The sequence below is a fragment of the Neolamprologus multifasciatus genome, chromosome 5 (assembly GCF_963576455.1).
Source record: "Neolamprologus multifasciatus chromosome 5, fNeoMul1.2, whole genome shotgun sequence".
NCBI lineage: Eukaryota > Metazoa > Chordata > Actinopteri > Cichliformes > Cichlidae > Neolamprologus > Neolamprologus multifasciatus.
In genome coordinates, this window is record NC_140443.1 from 12,694,709 (window position 1) to 12,713,309 (window position 18,601).

General features: G+C 37.1%; 1 protein-coding gene across 1 annotated transcript; it reads right to left on the reverse strand.

Moving 5' to 3' along the window:
* Window positions 1-1,627: 1,627 nt before the first annotated feature.
* Window positions 1,628-16,480, reverse strand: LOC146518147 (gamma-glutamyl hydrolase). The gene is made up of 10 exons (XM_085161255.1): window positions 16,236-16,480; window positions 15,951-16,135; window positions 14,626-14,740; window positions 9,924-9,974; window positions 8,972-9,056; window positions 8,655-8,793; window positions 8,381-8,487; window positions 6,339-6,429; window positions 5,719-5,856; window positions 1,628-3,844 (listed from the first exon to the last, which is right to left on the reverse strand). Exons 2-10 carry the CDS (start codon window positions 16,063-16,065, stop codon window positions 3,723-3,725), a joined length of 963 nt encoding a protein of 320 aa, XP_085017381.1. The 5' UTR covers window positions 16,066-16,135; window positions 16,236-16,480; the 3' UTR covers window positions 1,628-3,722.
* Between the last annotated feature and the right edge of the window lie 2,121 nt (window positions 16,481-18,601).

The following is an 18,601-nucleotide window of genomic DNA, read 5'->3' on the forward strand; positions in this document are numbered from 1 at the left end:
CAGGGATGCTCACTGGCTAGTGATTGACAAATTATTGAGGTCACCTGATACAAGGCGTGAGAGGAGGTTGAGGCAGCTGGGAAGGGGTCTGCATTGCACGTGGCAGACAGTTGTTGTCGTAGGCCATGCCCTCTGTTCAAAGTTGGTTGTTCACAGTGGGCATAGATGGTCTCGTTTACTCCTTTTTCAAACAATCAGTCTCTTCGGTCCAAAATGGGAAGGTTGGCATCATCGAAAGAATGACCTTTATCCTTTAGGTGGAGATGTCCTGTCAAGATTGCTTTTTTTATGTTGCGCCATGCATTTAGAAACTTAGTATGCCTCAAACCGCTACCATGACTTCATCAGGCAACATTAATAATGTGCAAAACTGTGCAAAGCTTTAACAATGAAATTGTGTTTTTATATGAGGGAAATATACATAAGAGACCACTATACATTAGATCCCTGATGTAATTCTGTCCCCACCTTGAACCCATTGCACCTTTTCTTGAACATTATATTACTTGGATTATATTACATTATAAAAATAATAAGATGCATTACTCATTTCTATAGTAAAAGGTATATTTACACATATCCAATATCCAATAAATGATGTTGTCTGCAATGCACCAGAGACAGATGACACACATCATAAACACTGCAATAGTCCATCAACAAATTCAAAACACTGAATAGAATTATATAAACAGGAATGCTTTTAGCTTAACAATGAACAACCTTGTATTGCCTTTAACTTAAGCACCACATAGTGTTTTAATTGAAATTATAATATTTTTGTTTATACTGGCTGTTGCCAACAGGTTTATGAAGGGTTTTCAATTAAAATAAAGACATAATATCTTCAGCAAACATGATATTTAGGAAATGTGTTCATTGAGTGGGACAGTGGCCAGGTGGATTCTCTGCAACAACACAATGTGAATATCTTGATCCAGTGAGGAAATACTGCCCCACAAACACGAAAAAGTACATTGAAGTGGATGGGCTACAGGAGCAGAGGACTACATCAGTTTCCACTCCTGTCAGCATAGAACAGAAACAATTTGAACTGGTTCATCCAAAACTGGAGTAAGATTAGAAATCATTATCTGGTCTAATAAGTCTGGGTTTGAACTGTGAAATTTGAAACATAAGGTCCAATTTTGGTGTGCACAACATGTTAGCATAGATTCATTCTGCCTTGTATTGTGTACATTTCACTGTTGTGGCGGTCTGAATGTGGGGAATATTTTCTTACAAGACTTCTGCCCCTTAGTAGTATTTGAGAATTGTTTAAATGTCACAACCTACATGAGCATTGTTGTTAGCCACATCCTTCCCTTTATGACAACGGTATACCCCTCTTCTTACAGTGGGATGGAAGACTGGTGTCATGAATATCCAGACAACAAATCTAGAGCAACTGCTTGGCATGAATCAAAATTTCTGAGGAAGGTTTCCAGCAACAGGCTTCTTGTTGACCCACCTACCTGATACAGTTTTCTGTGAGTGCATATGGGTGGTAGAATTTGTTTTTTAACACTGGAAAAAAAAAAAAAATCACATTACAGTACTGGTTTTAAACATTGTTTCTCACCCCTTTCTTTTCATGACAAAACAATGACTCTTGGATAGACTGAAGTTTATTTAACTCCCTTTATTTTCTAATCATCTGACACATGGTACAACATACAAACAAGACAGCAACCTCCACCAATCGTACATTCAATACATGTATCAAAAGAAATTGAGATGACTAGCTAAATAGTAAACAAAATTTGGACAAGAATGAGCCTTTTTAATTTCATGTACTAGTTTTAGGAAATTTGCTGATGGGAAAGTTATGAAATTATACTATAACTTTTAAGAGTTCAGCAATTTTAAAATCCAAAATTCATGTACCATCTGTTTGATTATACTTTGATTGAATATTCCTACTAGCATAATTTAACCCCAGTTAATGTCAATAAAAATATTAAACCTGACAAAAACAACCTGCGAATCATCAGAGAAGCATCATTCTCAGTCAATGTTTTACAAAATATACCATTTCTTAGAAATAGATAAAACACTTGGATGCACACCTATGTCCAAAACAATACAATCAAGGTGAGGTGAACTTACAACAGATACTGATACTTTTTTTTTTTTTTTTTAAGAATAAAGACGCTCTTACAAAAACTGAATACAGTGGTCCCTCGCTATAACGCGGTTCACTGATTTATTTATTTATTTTTTGGCAATTTTGCATGATTTTTTTTTTTTTACAGCACACTGTGTTCTGCATCCTGGCTGTAGACCATTGTCAATCAATCTTGTGCCGTGTTATATAAATTATATGTACTATGCGTGTACAGAATGCGTTCAGCTTGTCAAAGTTATACAAATCTTCGATCGCTAACAGTGTGACTCTGAAGTGCTGTACAGTATGTTTGTAAGTTTTCTCCCCAACAAACACAACAATGTCGACGAAACGTTTGGCACCGTCAAAGTCAATCACGGGTGCCTTAGGTTTCATTATATAATACTGGACTCATTTTTCTACGAAGGTTTGAACTTTGAGAGAGTTTAAACAAGAGAGAAAAGCGTGAAAATGTTCATGCCTGTCTGAGAAAAGTGTATAAAGTGTGTTGTGAGGGGTTTTACAGACTTAAAACATCTATAACAATTGTAAAAAATAAAGTTGGCTACTTCACGGATTTCACCTATCGCAGGTTATTTTTAGAACATAACTCCCGCGATAAACGAGGGACCACTGTACTTCAAAATGAGATCGTAGTTAAAATATAATTTTTGATGACATATGCTGGATGACATGAATAAAAATATGAACAACACACTGATGTTAGAGGATGGGTTGCTGTAAATTATTGTATTGTATGATTGTAACAACAGTTTGTTCATAACTGTTAATAATACTGTGCTAATAATAAACATCAACATGAAAAATTGGTTAGTCAGTGTTTATTGATCATGCCCATTTCTCTCTTTAGTCTTTGGTTATAAAATATATACTTAAATAATATCTTGAGTAAATACATAAAGAAATTTGCATCTACTTGCTCTGTTAAGGTATCTACTCATTTTTAAGTGTTGTAAGCTCAAAGAAATACATTGGGAAGAAGGAAAAATACATTGGAAGTTAGGAAGTTAGTTGGTTTATGCCAACGATTCAGATAAGACAACTACCTATATACCAAAAATGGTGTCTTAATAGATCCTAACCGCCAAGCAATGCTGTCAAAAAATAAAGTAAAAGTACTAAATAAATGAAAATCAAACAAAAAAAAAAAAGGTTAACAGCATACGTTAAGGATCCTGCAGGTGGCTTAAACACATTCTGGAATAAAAATGATCAGACTAGTAACTCCCCCCCAAATTTGCAAGGTTTATTTGGATTAAAACCAGTGCTAACAACATGTCTTGAAAATACTGCAGGAGGAAAAAAAATACACTTGTTGAGCATTTCTTTTTTCTTTTTATGTTTTTATGTTTTCTCTTAGCAGTTTTCCATATTAAATTAATTATTTGGGACTTTATTTGCATTCTGACATATTTTCAGCTATCATCTATCACTACATTATAATCACAGTTTCATTTCTGCATTTTATCTGTGACTTGATTTCTTAAGCCACTGTACGTTGAAACTCTATCAAGTTTAAACCAGAAAATAAACCAAGATTTGACAAACTTGGACTAGGCTGTGACCAGGTATGGTTCATCTTCAGCACTGATCATCAATCAAAGTAATAATTCTGCACAAAAACAGCATCAAAGCCTCTGTAAACAGGAGAAAAGTTGTAAATGAGAGCTTTGTCTTCCTCATCAGGACTGGGGTAATGATGGTGGTTTTTCATGGCTGGAGGAGAAAAAGGTGGAAAGAAAAGACAACACAAAGTAGTGGAGTAGTTTAATAATACAGCAACACGGCTACTCTCTTTATAAAAAGTGCTGAATGACTGTTATGCATCAGCAATGACTTAAACATAAATGAACCATTTGCTGCATTAATTCACCAATTCCAAAGTGTCTTACCACAACAAACATCTCAAATTTAATCACCAAGTTAAAAATTTCAGTGATTTGCTCTGCATCAGAACTACTGTTTCTAGGCAATAACAGTGTTTGTTGAATATACTTTTTTATATTAAAAATATATATTTTTAAACACACAATATGATCAAATGCAATTTCAGTGATGGGATCTAGAAAATCAAATGATTAAAGTTTAAAATATACTGCTCAAAAAACAAAAAACAAAACAAAACAAAGGACACTTTTTAAAATCAGTATTGCATCAAACTACCGACTACCATTTTTGATTTGCTGCAATGAAATTTTGGACTAGCATGCCGCATCATTTTTTACTTTTTTCTGTGTTTGAATTCACCCGTTTATAAGTTGATAATTTTAATTTCCATCAAACAATGTAAGATTTTAATTCCTAACACACTACCCAATCCATATCAATATAGCTATCAAACATATTTTTCCCCTATTGAGATCTGACATGTTTTCAAAGTATCTTTAATTTTTTTCAGCAGTGCATAAAAGTGGCCGTAAATCGTAAACATGTTTGGGGATCCTCTCAAATTAAAGCCAAATGTCTGTGCTTCAGTGTTATCTTGGGATTACCTTGGCCTCCAGTAACACTGTGAGGAATTTTGGAGTCATTTTTAAACAAGATACATCCTTCAATGCAAACATTAAAAAATATGTAGGACTGCTTTCTTCCATTTGCGCAATCTCTCTAAAATTAGAAACATCCTATCGCAGAGAAAAACTAGTTCATGCATTTGCTGCTTTCAAGCTGGACTACTGTAATTCTTTATTATCAGGATGTCCTGAAAACTCCCTGAAAAGCCTTCAGTTAATCAAAATGCTGCAGCAAGAGTACTGACAGGGATTGGCAAGAGAACATATTTCTCTTATATTGGCTTCTCTTCACTGGCTCCCTGTTAAAATCCTTCTTCTCACATACAAGGTCTTGTATAATCATGCCCCATCTTATCTTAAAGACCTTATAGTACAATATCCCCCCAGTAAAGCACTTCCCTCTCAGTCTGCAGGCTTACTTATGGCTCCTAGGATATTTAAAAGCAGAATGGGAGGTACAGCCTTCAGCTTTCAGGCCCCTCTTCTGTCTCAACCAGCTCCTAGCTTGAATTTGGGAGATAGACACCCTCTCTGCTTTTAAGATTAGGGTTAAAACGTTCTTTTTTGACAAAGCTTATAGTTAGCGCTGGATGAGGTGACCCTGAAGCTACCCTTAGTTGTGCTCCAATAAGACCTAGGCTTCCCATGATGCACTGAGCATTTCTCTTTCTCTCACCCCTTTTTCATTCACCACGTGTTTATACACCACTCTGCATTTAATTATTAGTTATTATTATTCCCAACGTTGTGGCAGATGACTGAGCCTAGTTCTGCCAGTGGTTTCTTCCTGTTAAAAGGGGAGTTTTTCCCTTCCCGCTGTTGCCAAAGTGCTTGCTCATAGGGTCTGATTGTTGGGTTTCTCTCCATTATTGTCTTTACCTTACAATATTACAGCAAGTTCCTTGAGTAAACTCTTTTGTGCTGTATACTTTAAATAAAATTGAATTGAATCAAATCCTGATTATTTCATTTTCAAGTCTACTATAGTGATGTGTAGAGGCCAAATTATTAAAAACAAAATACATGATTGTCCTAATATCTATATGCTGGACTTGGATTGGACAGGTTTTGTGTTACCTTCAGAAACAAAGAAGCTGGCAGTGTAGAAGCTGGCCCTTACAGCGGAGACAGAATGAATCATTCCTGGCTTATCTACCCACTCAAAAGGACTTTTCTCTGGATGCCATTGCACAGCATAAAATGGGTAATGGTTGGCTGAAAACAAGAGACATTATTAATATTGTTATTTCAAATCATTGTCATCAGCACAAACTTTTAAAAAATAGGTTCATCAATACAAAATATGTCACAGCAAATTTAATTCCAATGTCGTTTCCCTAAAAACAAATTACGGCAGTGGTTCCCCAGCTTTTTTTGCTAGCTAGGCCCCCCTGTTTTACAAGAATATCTGCCCACCCCACGGCTCTGCGCCCCCCACTTTGGAAACCACTGAATCATGGAGTGATCAATTATATTAAAAACAAGAAAAATATGAGTGACTGTCATCAGAGAGTTTTTCCTGTTGGACTGATCCAAGGTTTCTAGTTGTACAGTAGTGCTGCCAGCTGGTGGATAGTTATGCCAAATTTCATGCTGACCTCAAAGTCAGATATTTTTTTTGTGTGTTTAAGACAGCAGAAAGAAATCCATTATGTAATGAATGGCATGGAAACTACAGGGTAGTTAATAAATGTTACCTTCCATGGTAGAGATGAATTCTTTCTTTCCATCACTGTTAGTGGACAGGATCTTGTAAAACCTCCTGAGTTTGGCATTTCGACTGTAATTCTGTAAATGGAATGGTAAATGATAAATGGATTGGTTCTTATATAGTGCTTTTCTACTCTGAGCACTCAAAGCGCTGTACACAACTTGTCTCATTCACCCATTCACATAACCATTTTTTAAAAATACTCTTTCTACGCAAGTGCTTTCTATCTAACATTCACATGCATTCATACTTAAGTGAATGCATCAGTGAGCAACTTCGGGTTAGTATCTTGCCCAAGAATATGTGGCACACAATCTGGAGCAGACGTGGAGGTTAGTAGTAGGTGACCTGCTCTACCACCTGAGGTACAGCCACCCTAAGTGGTTCAAAAACACCAATTATATATTAATTAGATATAATAGATGCATTTCATAATAAAATAAAAAAAATTTTTTTTTATATTTTATCATTCACAATCTACTGTTTGAACATTTAAAAAAACTGATGTGTCTTCTAGTGTATTTTACTGTATACAGTAACCATTTGTCCGTAGTACAAATTCCTCTTGTATAGTATTTTTTTTTTTTTTAAATTGGCTCACTTCTTTCTTATTTATCTTTCTAATAAGTCTCTAAATCAATTTTCTTCCTGACCCTTGTGCTGATGTAACGTGAATTTCCACCAGTGTGGTCTTACTAAAGTCTACATTTATATCTGTAACTGACAGTGAAGTATTTTTCATGTTCACATGTTCTTCCATGTGTTTATTAGATATATTTGTAATTTTCCTTTAATCGTGGGACTTTGTTTTGAAATTCGGAGTAGCGGAAGTAATGCGCAGCACGGACTGAGTTGTGGTGACACAAGAGCAGGGAAGCATGGGCGCACCGCGGGTTCTTCCGCTGTAGCACGTACTGCCTTCAAGCTGGACTTAAGGTTTTAAGGAACTCATGTAAGGTATTGGGTTAAGTTAGACCCAGTTTGTTAACTTACCTTTGAGAGGTGGAACTTCCTTTCTCCCGTTTGGCTACAGCAGGCAATGAGGTGTGTTCAGGGTGTCTTTGTTAATTTGAGTTTCGATGAAACTGCCATAAACAGGCATTTGTTTCTACACCTACACCTATTCTACACTATTTGGTTTTTTTGGGTTTGCTGTGATAACCATCATGCAACATGTTTACAATAATACAGTTAAGTTATTTAATTTTACCAACTGTGTGTTAAAATCAAAGTAGTATTATCTTTTATGTTTAAGAAACGGTGATGTTGCTGAATTGCTTTTGTTTGGTTAGTTCTCACGATGATGACGACGCTGAGTGATCCTGTCACTGAACGCTGAATAAATCATCTGTAAACAAGAACTTGTCTGTGTGGTGGCTGACAGGAGCAACAATATCTGTCCACTTTTAGACTTGTTGAAAGACAAATGTCGGGCCTCATTCTGGACCTTCTGCAGACCTTTCATGTGCGTGTTTGCAATTTATTTCTAACAACACCAAAATTTGAGATACAAGCCAATAATTTATTTGGTCAAAAGAAGAGCAATTAGAGCACATGTTCAATCTCCATTTATATAAATTATATGTACTATGCGGAAGATGATAATTTCTTATCGCTACACATTCATGGAATTTCAGCTCCTTTGTTGCTGAGGTGCACTGTCATGTTAGTATGCTAAAGTAGAAAACTCAACATAGTTTATCCTTATGTTTATTTTCCACCCATAAGTACTTGACCAGAAATTTGTAGTAATATCTAATTTCCCCAGTTAATTCATGTAAGATGGTATGCTTTTGGACAGTTTTCAGGACAGTTTTCAAATGTGTTTCAGGTGTTTCTTGGTTTAAGTACGATGGTACTTATGAGACTGTATTTAAAAAAAACAAAAACAGATCCCTTGCAACCTGTTCTACTTCCATTAACAGATTAGTATATAATAAACATTTTAAAAGTTTCAGAAAGAAAAATAAGACAAAAAAACTTCACCTATGACTGGAAGAAAAGAAAAAAAGAAGAAGCAGAAATTACCTGCATGGAGAGACTCCAACTGTGGAAGTTTGCAGTGATGTTTTCACTAGCCAAAGACCGCAGCAAATCTTTGGGAAAATTCCGGAATAATCGGCTAGATGGAGCCACTAGTGGATGGATACAGATTTGTGTCATAGAGAATGACATGAAGTATATTTTCATGGAATAAATATATAAAAATATGCTAATTTGAATGACTCTGAAAGAATGTAAGCCAACTTGTATCTAACCTGACAAAATAACCAAATGGAATAACAGAAAGTAACAGAAAAACCTGATGTGAGTGTCAGAGGTAGAGCCACAGCCTTGGTATCAGTAAGCGTGAGGAGGTTTTTGTTGGCAGTCAGGACAGTGAGCTGCTGGAAGCCCTGGCAAGTTCCCCAAATAGGGAAGTAGTCTCCAGCATCATTGCCCTGCAGGACCAAGGAGTGAATAAAGACAAGGTACCAATAAATAAAGGCAATGGCCATTATTTTTAAGCCTAAATCTTTAGATCGCTCTAAATCTTTAGATAGCTCTAAAGATTTAGATATATAAAAAATCTCAGGGTAGTCAGTCCTGATAGACAGTTAAACAAATCAAAACCCATACCTTCAGAGCCAAGTTGTAAAAGATCTTGGCAGCTCGACTGAACTGTGACGTCTGAAGATCTACATCTCCACCTGGCAACAACAACCTGAGGAGCCACAATTTAGACAAATAAGCTAGGAGGTGCTTCAATGGAATTGTGACTACCTTTTCAAATTTGTGTAAAAGCAATAAGTACAATGCCTTCAAGTGGAACTTAATATCTCATGTGTTAAAATTACAACCAGTAAGCATATAGAAATGTTAAAGCCAGACATCATAGATACTAGAACAAAGGTCTGAGTAACTTGGATGGATGCAACTGATGTGCAGCAGTGAGCAAAATTTTTTAACACTTAAATGGTGTGCAGTTAAATCATGCCTTTTGAACATAAAGCTAAGCTTCATATTTCTGTCTATTGCATTAAAATATACTTTTCATTCACCAAATCACATGCCAATAGAAAACGAGTCATTATCATGAAAACTAACTTGAGGTTCAGTGACTGTCAGGTTTGCCAACAACCTGTTCTCTATCATGCTTAGACTCTCCACCCTACATATGATTTGTGTAACAAGGGAATGATCCCCACAGCACAACTGATGTGTGTGTACTTGTTAAGGCACAGCACATGTGGTGGTCTAATAACATGAATTGACATTGTAGCTATTAAAGCACTATGTGCCTGTAGCGTCTTTGGTTAACCTTGAGTGGAATATCTTTCTAAACGGCCTGGAGTCAGAAAGATATTCTCTCCACTCAGAGAACTTTGGTTACAAGGTAATCAACAACCTAAGGCTTGACCACCCTCTGAAGCTTATGAGACAATAACCTATGATGCTGCAATATAACATAAAGAAAGCTTGCAGTAGAAATTAAGTGTAAATAAAGACAATATCTGTTTAAGACCTACGGTTACACCTTATTCGAACTACAACAAAATGCATTCAGTATGAAAGACAACAGTCAACTTACCCGTTTATTGAGTTAAATATCTTGGCGTACTCTTCTTCTGTGCGATTGATTCTGTTTAAAAAAAAAAAAAAAGAAAAAGAAAAGAAAACACAAGCAAATGTAAGAAGTAAAATCCTTGCCTATGAAGGAAAATCAAATTAGTTATTAATCACATTTGAGGAGCACTACTCTTATGAGACAAGTCATTTTGTCAGGTTTAAAATTAGAGATAAAAAACAAACAAACCTACAAATAAAAAGCAAACGTGAAAAATAAAGAAACCTTACAGAAGAATCTCCAATCCCAATTTACTCCATAAACATTTGAAGAATTACATATTTTGTTTTCTAGAATTTTGCCTGTAGATACCATGATGATAGATTTTAAATTAAACACTCAAGATAAAAACACAGCACAGACTTTTTGGCTTTAATTTAAGCGTTTCACAAAAAGTCATGCATTAAATGCTTAGGAATTATAGTTATATTTATATATCCTGATCAGGCATAACATTAAGACCACCTGTGTAATTGTGTTGCCCCCCCTTTGCTGTCAAAAGAGCCTAGACTCAACGACGCATGGACTCAACTCCTGAAGGTGTGCTATGATATCTGGCACCAAGATGTTAGTAACAAGTCCAGTCCTGTAAGTTGGAGGTTGGGGCTCCCTGGATTGGATTTGTTTGTCTAGTTTGTCCCACAGCTGTTTATTGAATTTAGATGCGGGGAATTTGAAGACCCGGTCAGTATTTCAAAGTTATTGTTGTGCTCCTCAAACCATTCCTGAACCATTTTTGTTTCGTGACAGTGCGCATTATCTTGTTGAAAAAGTTAATAGCTATCAGGGAATACAGTTTCCATCAAAGGGTCTACATGGTCTGTAACAATCCAAATTTATTTATAAAGCACTTTAAAATACCCAGCATGGGACCAAAAGGCTGTACAGTAAATAACTTAAACAATGCAATGTTAACAAGGCTTAGATAGTTGGTATGTGCCCAAGTAGCATCCACATGGACCCAAGATTTCCCAGCAGAATATCACCCAAAGCATCACACTGCCTCTGCCAGCTTGTTTAATATGCTTTTGGGCCTTTCGTTGACACGTAAGCGGTATTTTGGATCACTGAAAACTGAGATTCTTAGAAACTCCTGCCAGGGTGGAATTTTCAAAAAGTCAGTTTTTACATTTATCTGTAGACGAGGAAAACTGAGATTTAGTCACGCAACGTCAAAGGTGTGTGCCTTTTTTGACGACACGCTGTGCGCCACATTATTATTTACGTGAGATGAATTTCTACAATGGCAGATAAAGACAAAAATACTGTTGCTGTTACTATCTGTAGTTTTTACACGCTTACATATACACACGCAGTTACTGTCCCTCCATTTAGAAAGACTGAGCTCTCAGAGTGAACTTCGGACATTCAACATTCAACAGAGACGCTCTCACAACCCAAATTCCGACGTAGTCGTTGGTTTTGAATAAATTTAATTTTTTAAAAATAAATTTATGTACGATGTATGCATTTTTTCCATTCCTATGTTGTGAGTCTACACAAGCCATATCTCAGAGCACTGAGAGTTATGATTATGAATCAGACAAAATGTAAAATTTTCAGTTTATTTCTTTATTGAATAAAGTCTGGCCAAGAGAGCCAGTGAGACAAAATCCAAAATTCTATCTTTAGTTATGAACATTTGAAATGGTAAAGGCACTTGAAAAGTATCACAAAATTAGCTGCCTTTCCAGAAAAAACACAAAAATTTTTCAGAAGTTCAAAACCCTGTTTAAGCTTTCCCTCCCAGGCTTCTAGACTTCTGAATGGAAAACATTTCTTCATGGTTAGGATTTGGCATGTTCTTGACAGCATTCGACTTCGTTTTTTGCTTTTACATGTGGACAGAAATAAGTGTTTAAAACATGGTGCAAACCACTGGTTACACCGAAGAACAGAAAGGCCAGGTGAGAAAACATCTAAAAAAAAAAAAAGTTTGGCCATGTTCTGCAATACAATTCTTTAAACAGATATGCAAGATACTGTGAAAGCAACCCAGATGTATCATGAGGCAACAAAACTGGGATACTCTTCAAAGACCTGGTCAGTCACCAGTCAGCCCAACAGAGCATACCTTTAAGTTACTGCAGACAAACTCAAGGCAGAGAGAGCCACAAACAAGCAACAACTAAAAGCAGCTACAATTAGATGACGTCAGGATGGAGCATACTGATACTATTGATTTATTATAACAATGTGCCCAAAACCTTAAATGCTACAAAGAGAAATAAATGAAAGCGTAACTGCCAATATTTAGTTAAAATATATATATATATATATATATATATATATCATTGCCTGCTAGCACACATGCCACTAATACCATAGACACAAGAATTAATATTTTGTATTACTTCTACCAGCCCATTTAAAGGAATCTTGTCTTTTGCAGGGCTCGCAAAATCGCTAGCCCGACGTCCCGGGGCTAGCAAAAATCTACCTTGCCCTGCCCGTCGGGCTATCGTAGGAAGGAAAAATATATGTCAATGCTTTTGCATTCTTTCGGAAATGTAGCTGGGTAATTATGTCATTGGCATCGGTGAGCCACTGTCAATATCTGACATATTGAAATCGCGTTTGAATTTGCGCTTGTTTTTTGCTTTCACTTTGCAATCGCGCAAACTGTGTATAGAGAGCGACAGTACTGATTGGTGAGTGACGATAATTTACGCACCAATTCCTCTGACATCGTGTTATCAATTGTTAGGTTACTATGCAAACATGACAAGTGAAATCTCCCGCAGCAAGCTTAAACATGAGAGAGGTTGATCGCGCAGAGAATCGCTGAGCGTTATGTGAGTGCGCGTGTAAAAGCAGCAGGATATATATTTTAGTTCTGCTGAGCCAAATAAGACAGGTCAGGGTGAAGAAGTAACAGCCAAAGAAAAGCTTACCACAAAACGGAAAAGTTATGACAAATCAGACTATAAGGCAAAAAGAAAGTGCAGCTTTATGGTTTCATGGACAAAAGAATTTCTGTGGCTGCAATATGACGAGCTAAATAACCAGGGCTGCACATAAGTGGTCCGCAGGTGCGCATTCACTGTCAAAATAAAAACGCGCACAAGATAAGAAGTTGCAATGCGTGTTTGTGTACATAAGATTTTCTGGAGGAGGACAGACATTTGTTTAGAACTCTTAAAGATGTCAAAGAAGCTCCTTTAAGCAATTACTTTGGTTTTCCTCCACCTCCAAAGAAATGTCAGAAGGAGTCCGAACCACAAAAGAAGCGCGTATTCTCGGAAAAGTGGTGAGGAGGTGAGCTGGTTTCAAACAAATGATGAACGCACAGAGATGCGGTGCAGAATGTGCCGTGAAAATCCCACTCTAGCGGACAAAAACAGTGCCTTTTACATGGATGCAAACGCGCGTTGCAACTTCTTATCTGGTGCGCGTCTGTTATTTTGACAGCGAATGCACACATGCGGACCACTTATGTGCACCCGTGTAAATAACATAATGTTCTGCCGGGTGTGTTGTTGGTTTTTCCCTCGATTTCTGAGTCGACAAGCGCCTTTGTTACTGGGACCAGTCATTTTAAGAAAGGCCCCATTAGAACCCATGAGAAATGCAAGAAATGCATTATTGCTCAGTCTGCAATATATTTCCCAGAACAAACACCAATTGCAAATAACATACTAAAAATAAACCTGAAAAATCTGTTTAGAACAGCGTACTATGTTGCAAAGAGTGAACTACCACTGGCACAATCTAGCAGTCTTTGCAAACTTCAAAAAGCAAATGGCCTAGATCTTGGTTCCACTTGCCCCTTACCCGTGACTTCAGTGGAAATTTCAAATTCAGGATCTGACACAGACTGATTCATGTCCTACACAGTTCTTACAAGTTCATAGAAATTTCTGTTCAATTAGAACCAAGTATTTGAATTGATGATTGTAATTTTTATACAATGTTGTAATTTGTTTTTCAACAATTTTTTGATTAATGTTTTGTTTCCTTTACAATATTATACTTTAATGTATAATACTGTAAAGGAAACAAAACAGTAAACAAAACATCAATCAAAAAATTTTATTTGGGCTACTTAAATTTATTTTGGGCTATCAAAAACTGAAGAGTCCCTGCCCGAAGGGCTACCAGGGATTTTGAAATTTTGCGAGTCCTGCTTTTGGCATAATGTCGTTCGCATTCCAAAGATACCACCATTTAAATTTTGATTAACAGCTAAATCATGAACATTCATGGTGTGTTATAATCCAAACAAGGTGGAATATCAATATCAGTAAATCAGTAAAAAGAAAAGAAGTATGATGAGTTACTAAACATATGATGTGCACTAAGTGGCATGTGGCTCAAACAGTACTGAGATTATTGCAATGAATTGAGTCAGAGCCAATTTCTTAATTACCCAAAACATTTGTTTTGTACAGACAATTAGTCAGGAAAAAAGCACTTATTAGAAAACATATACAATGACTACAGTGTAAAACAATAAGTTGTCTGGTTGAGTAATGAATTTTCATTTTGTATGCAAATCATATGTGAATTGTATGAGTGCTTCAAGGGGTGCTGAAAGAGAGAGTAAATGCATATAAGAAATACACAGCAAACACAGAGAGGTCATGGAGGGACCTGATGACCACAGGTTGGTCGTGGTGCAAACAAGTATTAGGATAATTTCCTTAAACTCATCTAACTTTCTTACCGAATAGGTACAACCCTGGCCCCAGCAGCCTCTAGGTATTTGACATAGGAGGCAGCTATATAAGAAGACCCACGAGCAAACTGGTCCCATGGAAGGTTTTCCTGTGCCAACACACCTAGCAAGAACATAAGACACATGATATAGCAGATATTACAAGGAAGAAGAACTCAAACAGTTAAAGTGAAAATGTTGTTTAACCATGGTTAAAGTTAAAAAGTTCACTAAAAGGACAGATTTAGACAGGACTGTCCTACTAAAAATGCCTAAAAAATTAAAATAAAACAACCCACCAAGGAGTCACTTTTCCTAATTTCTTTTCTGTGTACATAGTTGAAGTAACAAATTTTGTGTAGTATGATGCTTCATTTTGAGCTATCTTTTTTAAAAGAACACACTTTGAGTGTTGTAAAGTTAGATTAATATGGCCTTTAACAAAAACAACCAATTCAGTTACTAATGAAGTGAGATAATCTAATGAGTAAGCAGAAAAATACTATTAAACTATAAATTAAAAGAAGAAAAGAGAGAAGGTAAGGGGTGGAAGTGAAAGCAGTGGAAGCAGCAGTCGACAGTTCGTTGAGACCTCAAATTATTATTTTTTTTGGGCACAGATATTCAAATGCCCCTGTGAACGCCAGTTGTTGGTTATCTTCTTTATCTGAACATCGCTCAAATTTATCTGTGAATCATGATATGATTTTATTCTTTCAAATGTAGCCAAAGCTGAAGTTATTGTTAGACTTAAAATCTTGTGTCTATCCAGCTACTTCCTCTAATTGAAATCTGAGTTGAATTGAATTTAGCAATGAAACAGGTTGGTTGCATTACAGCAAAATTAGGTTCTCTGGCAAAGTGCAACATTAAAACTTGTTGATCCGAAACATAGCATAGCCTAAATCCAAGGACAAGTCAAAAATACGTTCCAAGTGAGGTTAAAAGCAATAGATTAAATATAATCTATTTTCTTATGGTTATTGATAGCATTAACACCACTTAAGAATGAACAACATATAATGAAAATGTGACTTGCACTGATTTTTTCCCCAAATATTGGACCATGGCAATAAACACAAAGCAGACATCTTGAGAAGACAACCAAAAGTCTATGATCATAAACATAATAATATCTCAATATAACAGCGCGTAAACCAATCCACAGGGAAGACATCCCCTTCCTCACTCACCCCCCAATCCGTGTAACACACCTTTTCTCGAACGTTCCAGACGAGAATTACATAAGAGCCTTTCAACTATCCACGTGTATAACCGACTTCTACGGGGACCAGTACTTACTAAATACTACCGTTCATGTGACCAAATCTTACCGATAATTGGTCGGTAATTGAGCTGCTGCCGGGTTCTTCCTACAGCACACAGAGCGGGTGAGCACCAGAGGCAGGCGGTCAGCACCGCGAAGACTGCTGCAGCTGTTCGAGGCATTCAAAACACCGCGCACAATTCCTAACACAAAACCGCTGCAGGGGGCAATCAATGTCAGCTGGATTGCAGGCTGGAAATGAAAGATTACAAAAGTTTGTTGCTGTTTTGCCTGTTAAAATAACAAACAGCTGACAAAAAGGTTAAAGCTTCATTAAAATGAGCAAAATTACAATGAAGCAATCCCAGAAATGATGCCGTCCTCCGGGTGCTGATGCTGTGCTCCAGGAGGTCGTCCGGCTTCTCTCGCAGTCCTCCTACTTTCCTCGGTCTGTATTCTGAGGTGTTCCGACTATCAAGTCAGTCACGTGTGGCACTCGCCTGCAAAGAGCAACGTCATCCTGAGTAGCCTCCCCCTTTCTGGTGCGTCCCCATTAAAAAGACAGAGATAGCGCGATCAGACGGCATCGTCAGACTCCACCTCTACACAGGTACAGCTAAATACTGGGGGTGGGGGTTTTGACAAAGAGAAACACGGAGCATACATGAGTCAGCTAAGACAAAATAGATTGCAGAATAACAGAGATGATTATAATTAAATGCAAAGTTGCCCGAAAGCATGTGGAAGTGTGACCCACAATGCAATTTCAGAAAAAAGACAGAGGAAAACGTTTAGGAGAAATAATAAGAGTTATTATAATAATAATAATAATAATAATAATAATAATAATAATAATAATAATAATAACAATAATATCCCCAAAGTTTGATTCTGTTCATCTGGATGCAGCGTTTTCAGTGGGAGAAACGTATCGTCACTCATCCAAGGGACTTCTTCAGTCTCAGCTGACTGCAGGTTTCCCCAATCTTGTAAACAGTACATTTGCATAATGACTGAAACCAGCCCACTGAAGGAACAATGGGCTGGTAGGTCAGTTCCTTGATCATAAATATGCAAATTTGCATGACCATTGATTAACAACCACTGATCAAAGTTCATTGATCAAAGCCCACTGATCAATGGCCATGAGTACTATTCACAGAGAGATGGGGAATGGCTGCAATCACAGCATTGTAAGATGGCAAAAGGTGTACCCTTAGGACCCCTCCTCGATTCAAAGATGGTCTTTCCCTTTTGACTTAGATGCCCTCCTCTACTCCTCGCTCAAACTGGCGTTCCTCCCTGTCCAGAATGTGTACATCCTCATCCTTGAATGTGTGTCCACTGGCCTGTAGGTTTAAATATACTGTAGAGTCCTGGCCTGACGAGGTGAAAAAATAATAATAATTAAATAATAATAAATAATAATAATTATAAAAGGAAAATGATAAAAGAGATAAATCCACTCACAACAATTCTTGTTTTTATCCTTAGAGCCTCAGTATGTCAAACCCTTCCAGTGGCTACACCTGCTTGACCTCCACCACTACCAACAGAGATGGCATGGAGCCACACCGGTAGATCCTTCTACTGACTGATAATTGACCACAGGGAGTTTTCCCTCAACAAGCTGATTTATCAGAAACCTCCCTGACCTACCTTTGCCTTTTGTACCATAGCCCAGCACACCCAACAGCGATGTGGAGACCCTTCAGCTGTCCCTCATATGGTTGAAGTGGAGGGCTCCAATTGACTCCATGCAAAAAAAGGGATGATGAGTCTCACCAAAAATGTTATATTCAACCGAGTTTAGTGTTCACTACAGACATTACGACTGACCGCCCTGTAGACCTGAGCAATGAGATTACTTCCTCAGAAACCCACGTGAGAAACAGTTTTTTCATAATCTCTGAGGGGAGATGGCCACAAAGATTAGTTGTATTTCTTGGAAAGAGGCCAACTAGAGGAGGTCAGGCATCATGTTGTTCATGTTAAGATCAACCTCAAAGTCTAACAGAAGGAAAAGGAGAAAATGAAAAAAAAAAAAAACCCTCCACATGGCAGCCCTAACCAAGCATCAAGCTCCTGGCTGGAGAAGAAAACAGAATGATTTGACCCAAATATCTGAGCTAAAGACTGCTCCAACACAGACAACACTGTTGATTACAAGGATGCCAAAGCTGGGGGGAGGCGCAGGACAAACTCAAACCTACTCTGCCTCAGGTGACTCCTTAAGTTGATAGCACCACACCCACAGCACACACAGATGATAGCATATAGCCTAGATATTTATATAGATATATAGATATTTTTGTACCCAGTCAACTATTATTGTCTTATCAATGTAGACTCACAGCTGATAAGATAAGTGACCTATTTAGGAGGCAAAAAAAAGATCAACCACACACACTAGGGTAGTTAGCTTTTACTAAAACTAAACTAAATAACTTATAGAGGATATATTCATAGTTTTGATATATGTTAATCTGGTAAAAAAAAAAAAAGAAAGAAAGAAAATCTGTTATCACAGCTTACATGATGAGGGTTTGATGCACATGTTTACTGAGAGTTTAGATGTCTACAAGACTATGAGACAGCCACTTTCCAAAGGTTCAGTATTTTAATTGTAATACCTATACTGAGTTTCTTTAAATTTTGCCTGTGTGTGCCCTCCATAGCATAATCGTTAAAAAAAACACAAAAACAAAGCATTTACAG

Coding starts and splice junctions, on each gene's coding strand:
- LOC146518147 (XM_085161255.1), bottom strand. CDS start 16,065: ATGCCTCGAACAGCTGCAGCAGTCTTCGCGGTGCTGACCGCCTGCCTC. Junction 14,741..15,950: donor CAATTACCGACCAATTATCG/GTAAGATTTGGT, acceptor TGTTCTTGCTAG/GTGTGTTGGCACAGGAAAAC. Junction 9,975..14,625: donor GCCAGGGTTGTACCTATTCG/GTAAGAAAGTTA, acceptor TTTTTTAAACAG/AATCAATCGCACAGAAGAAG.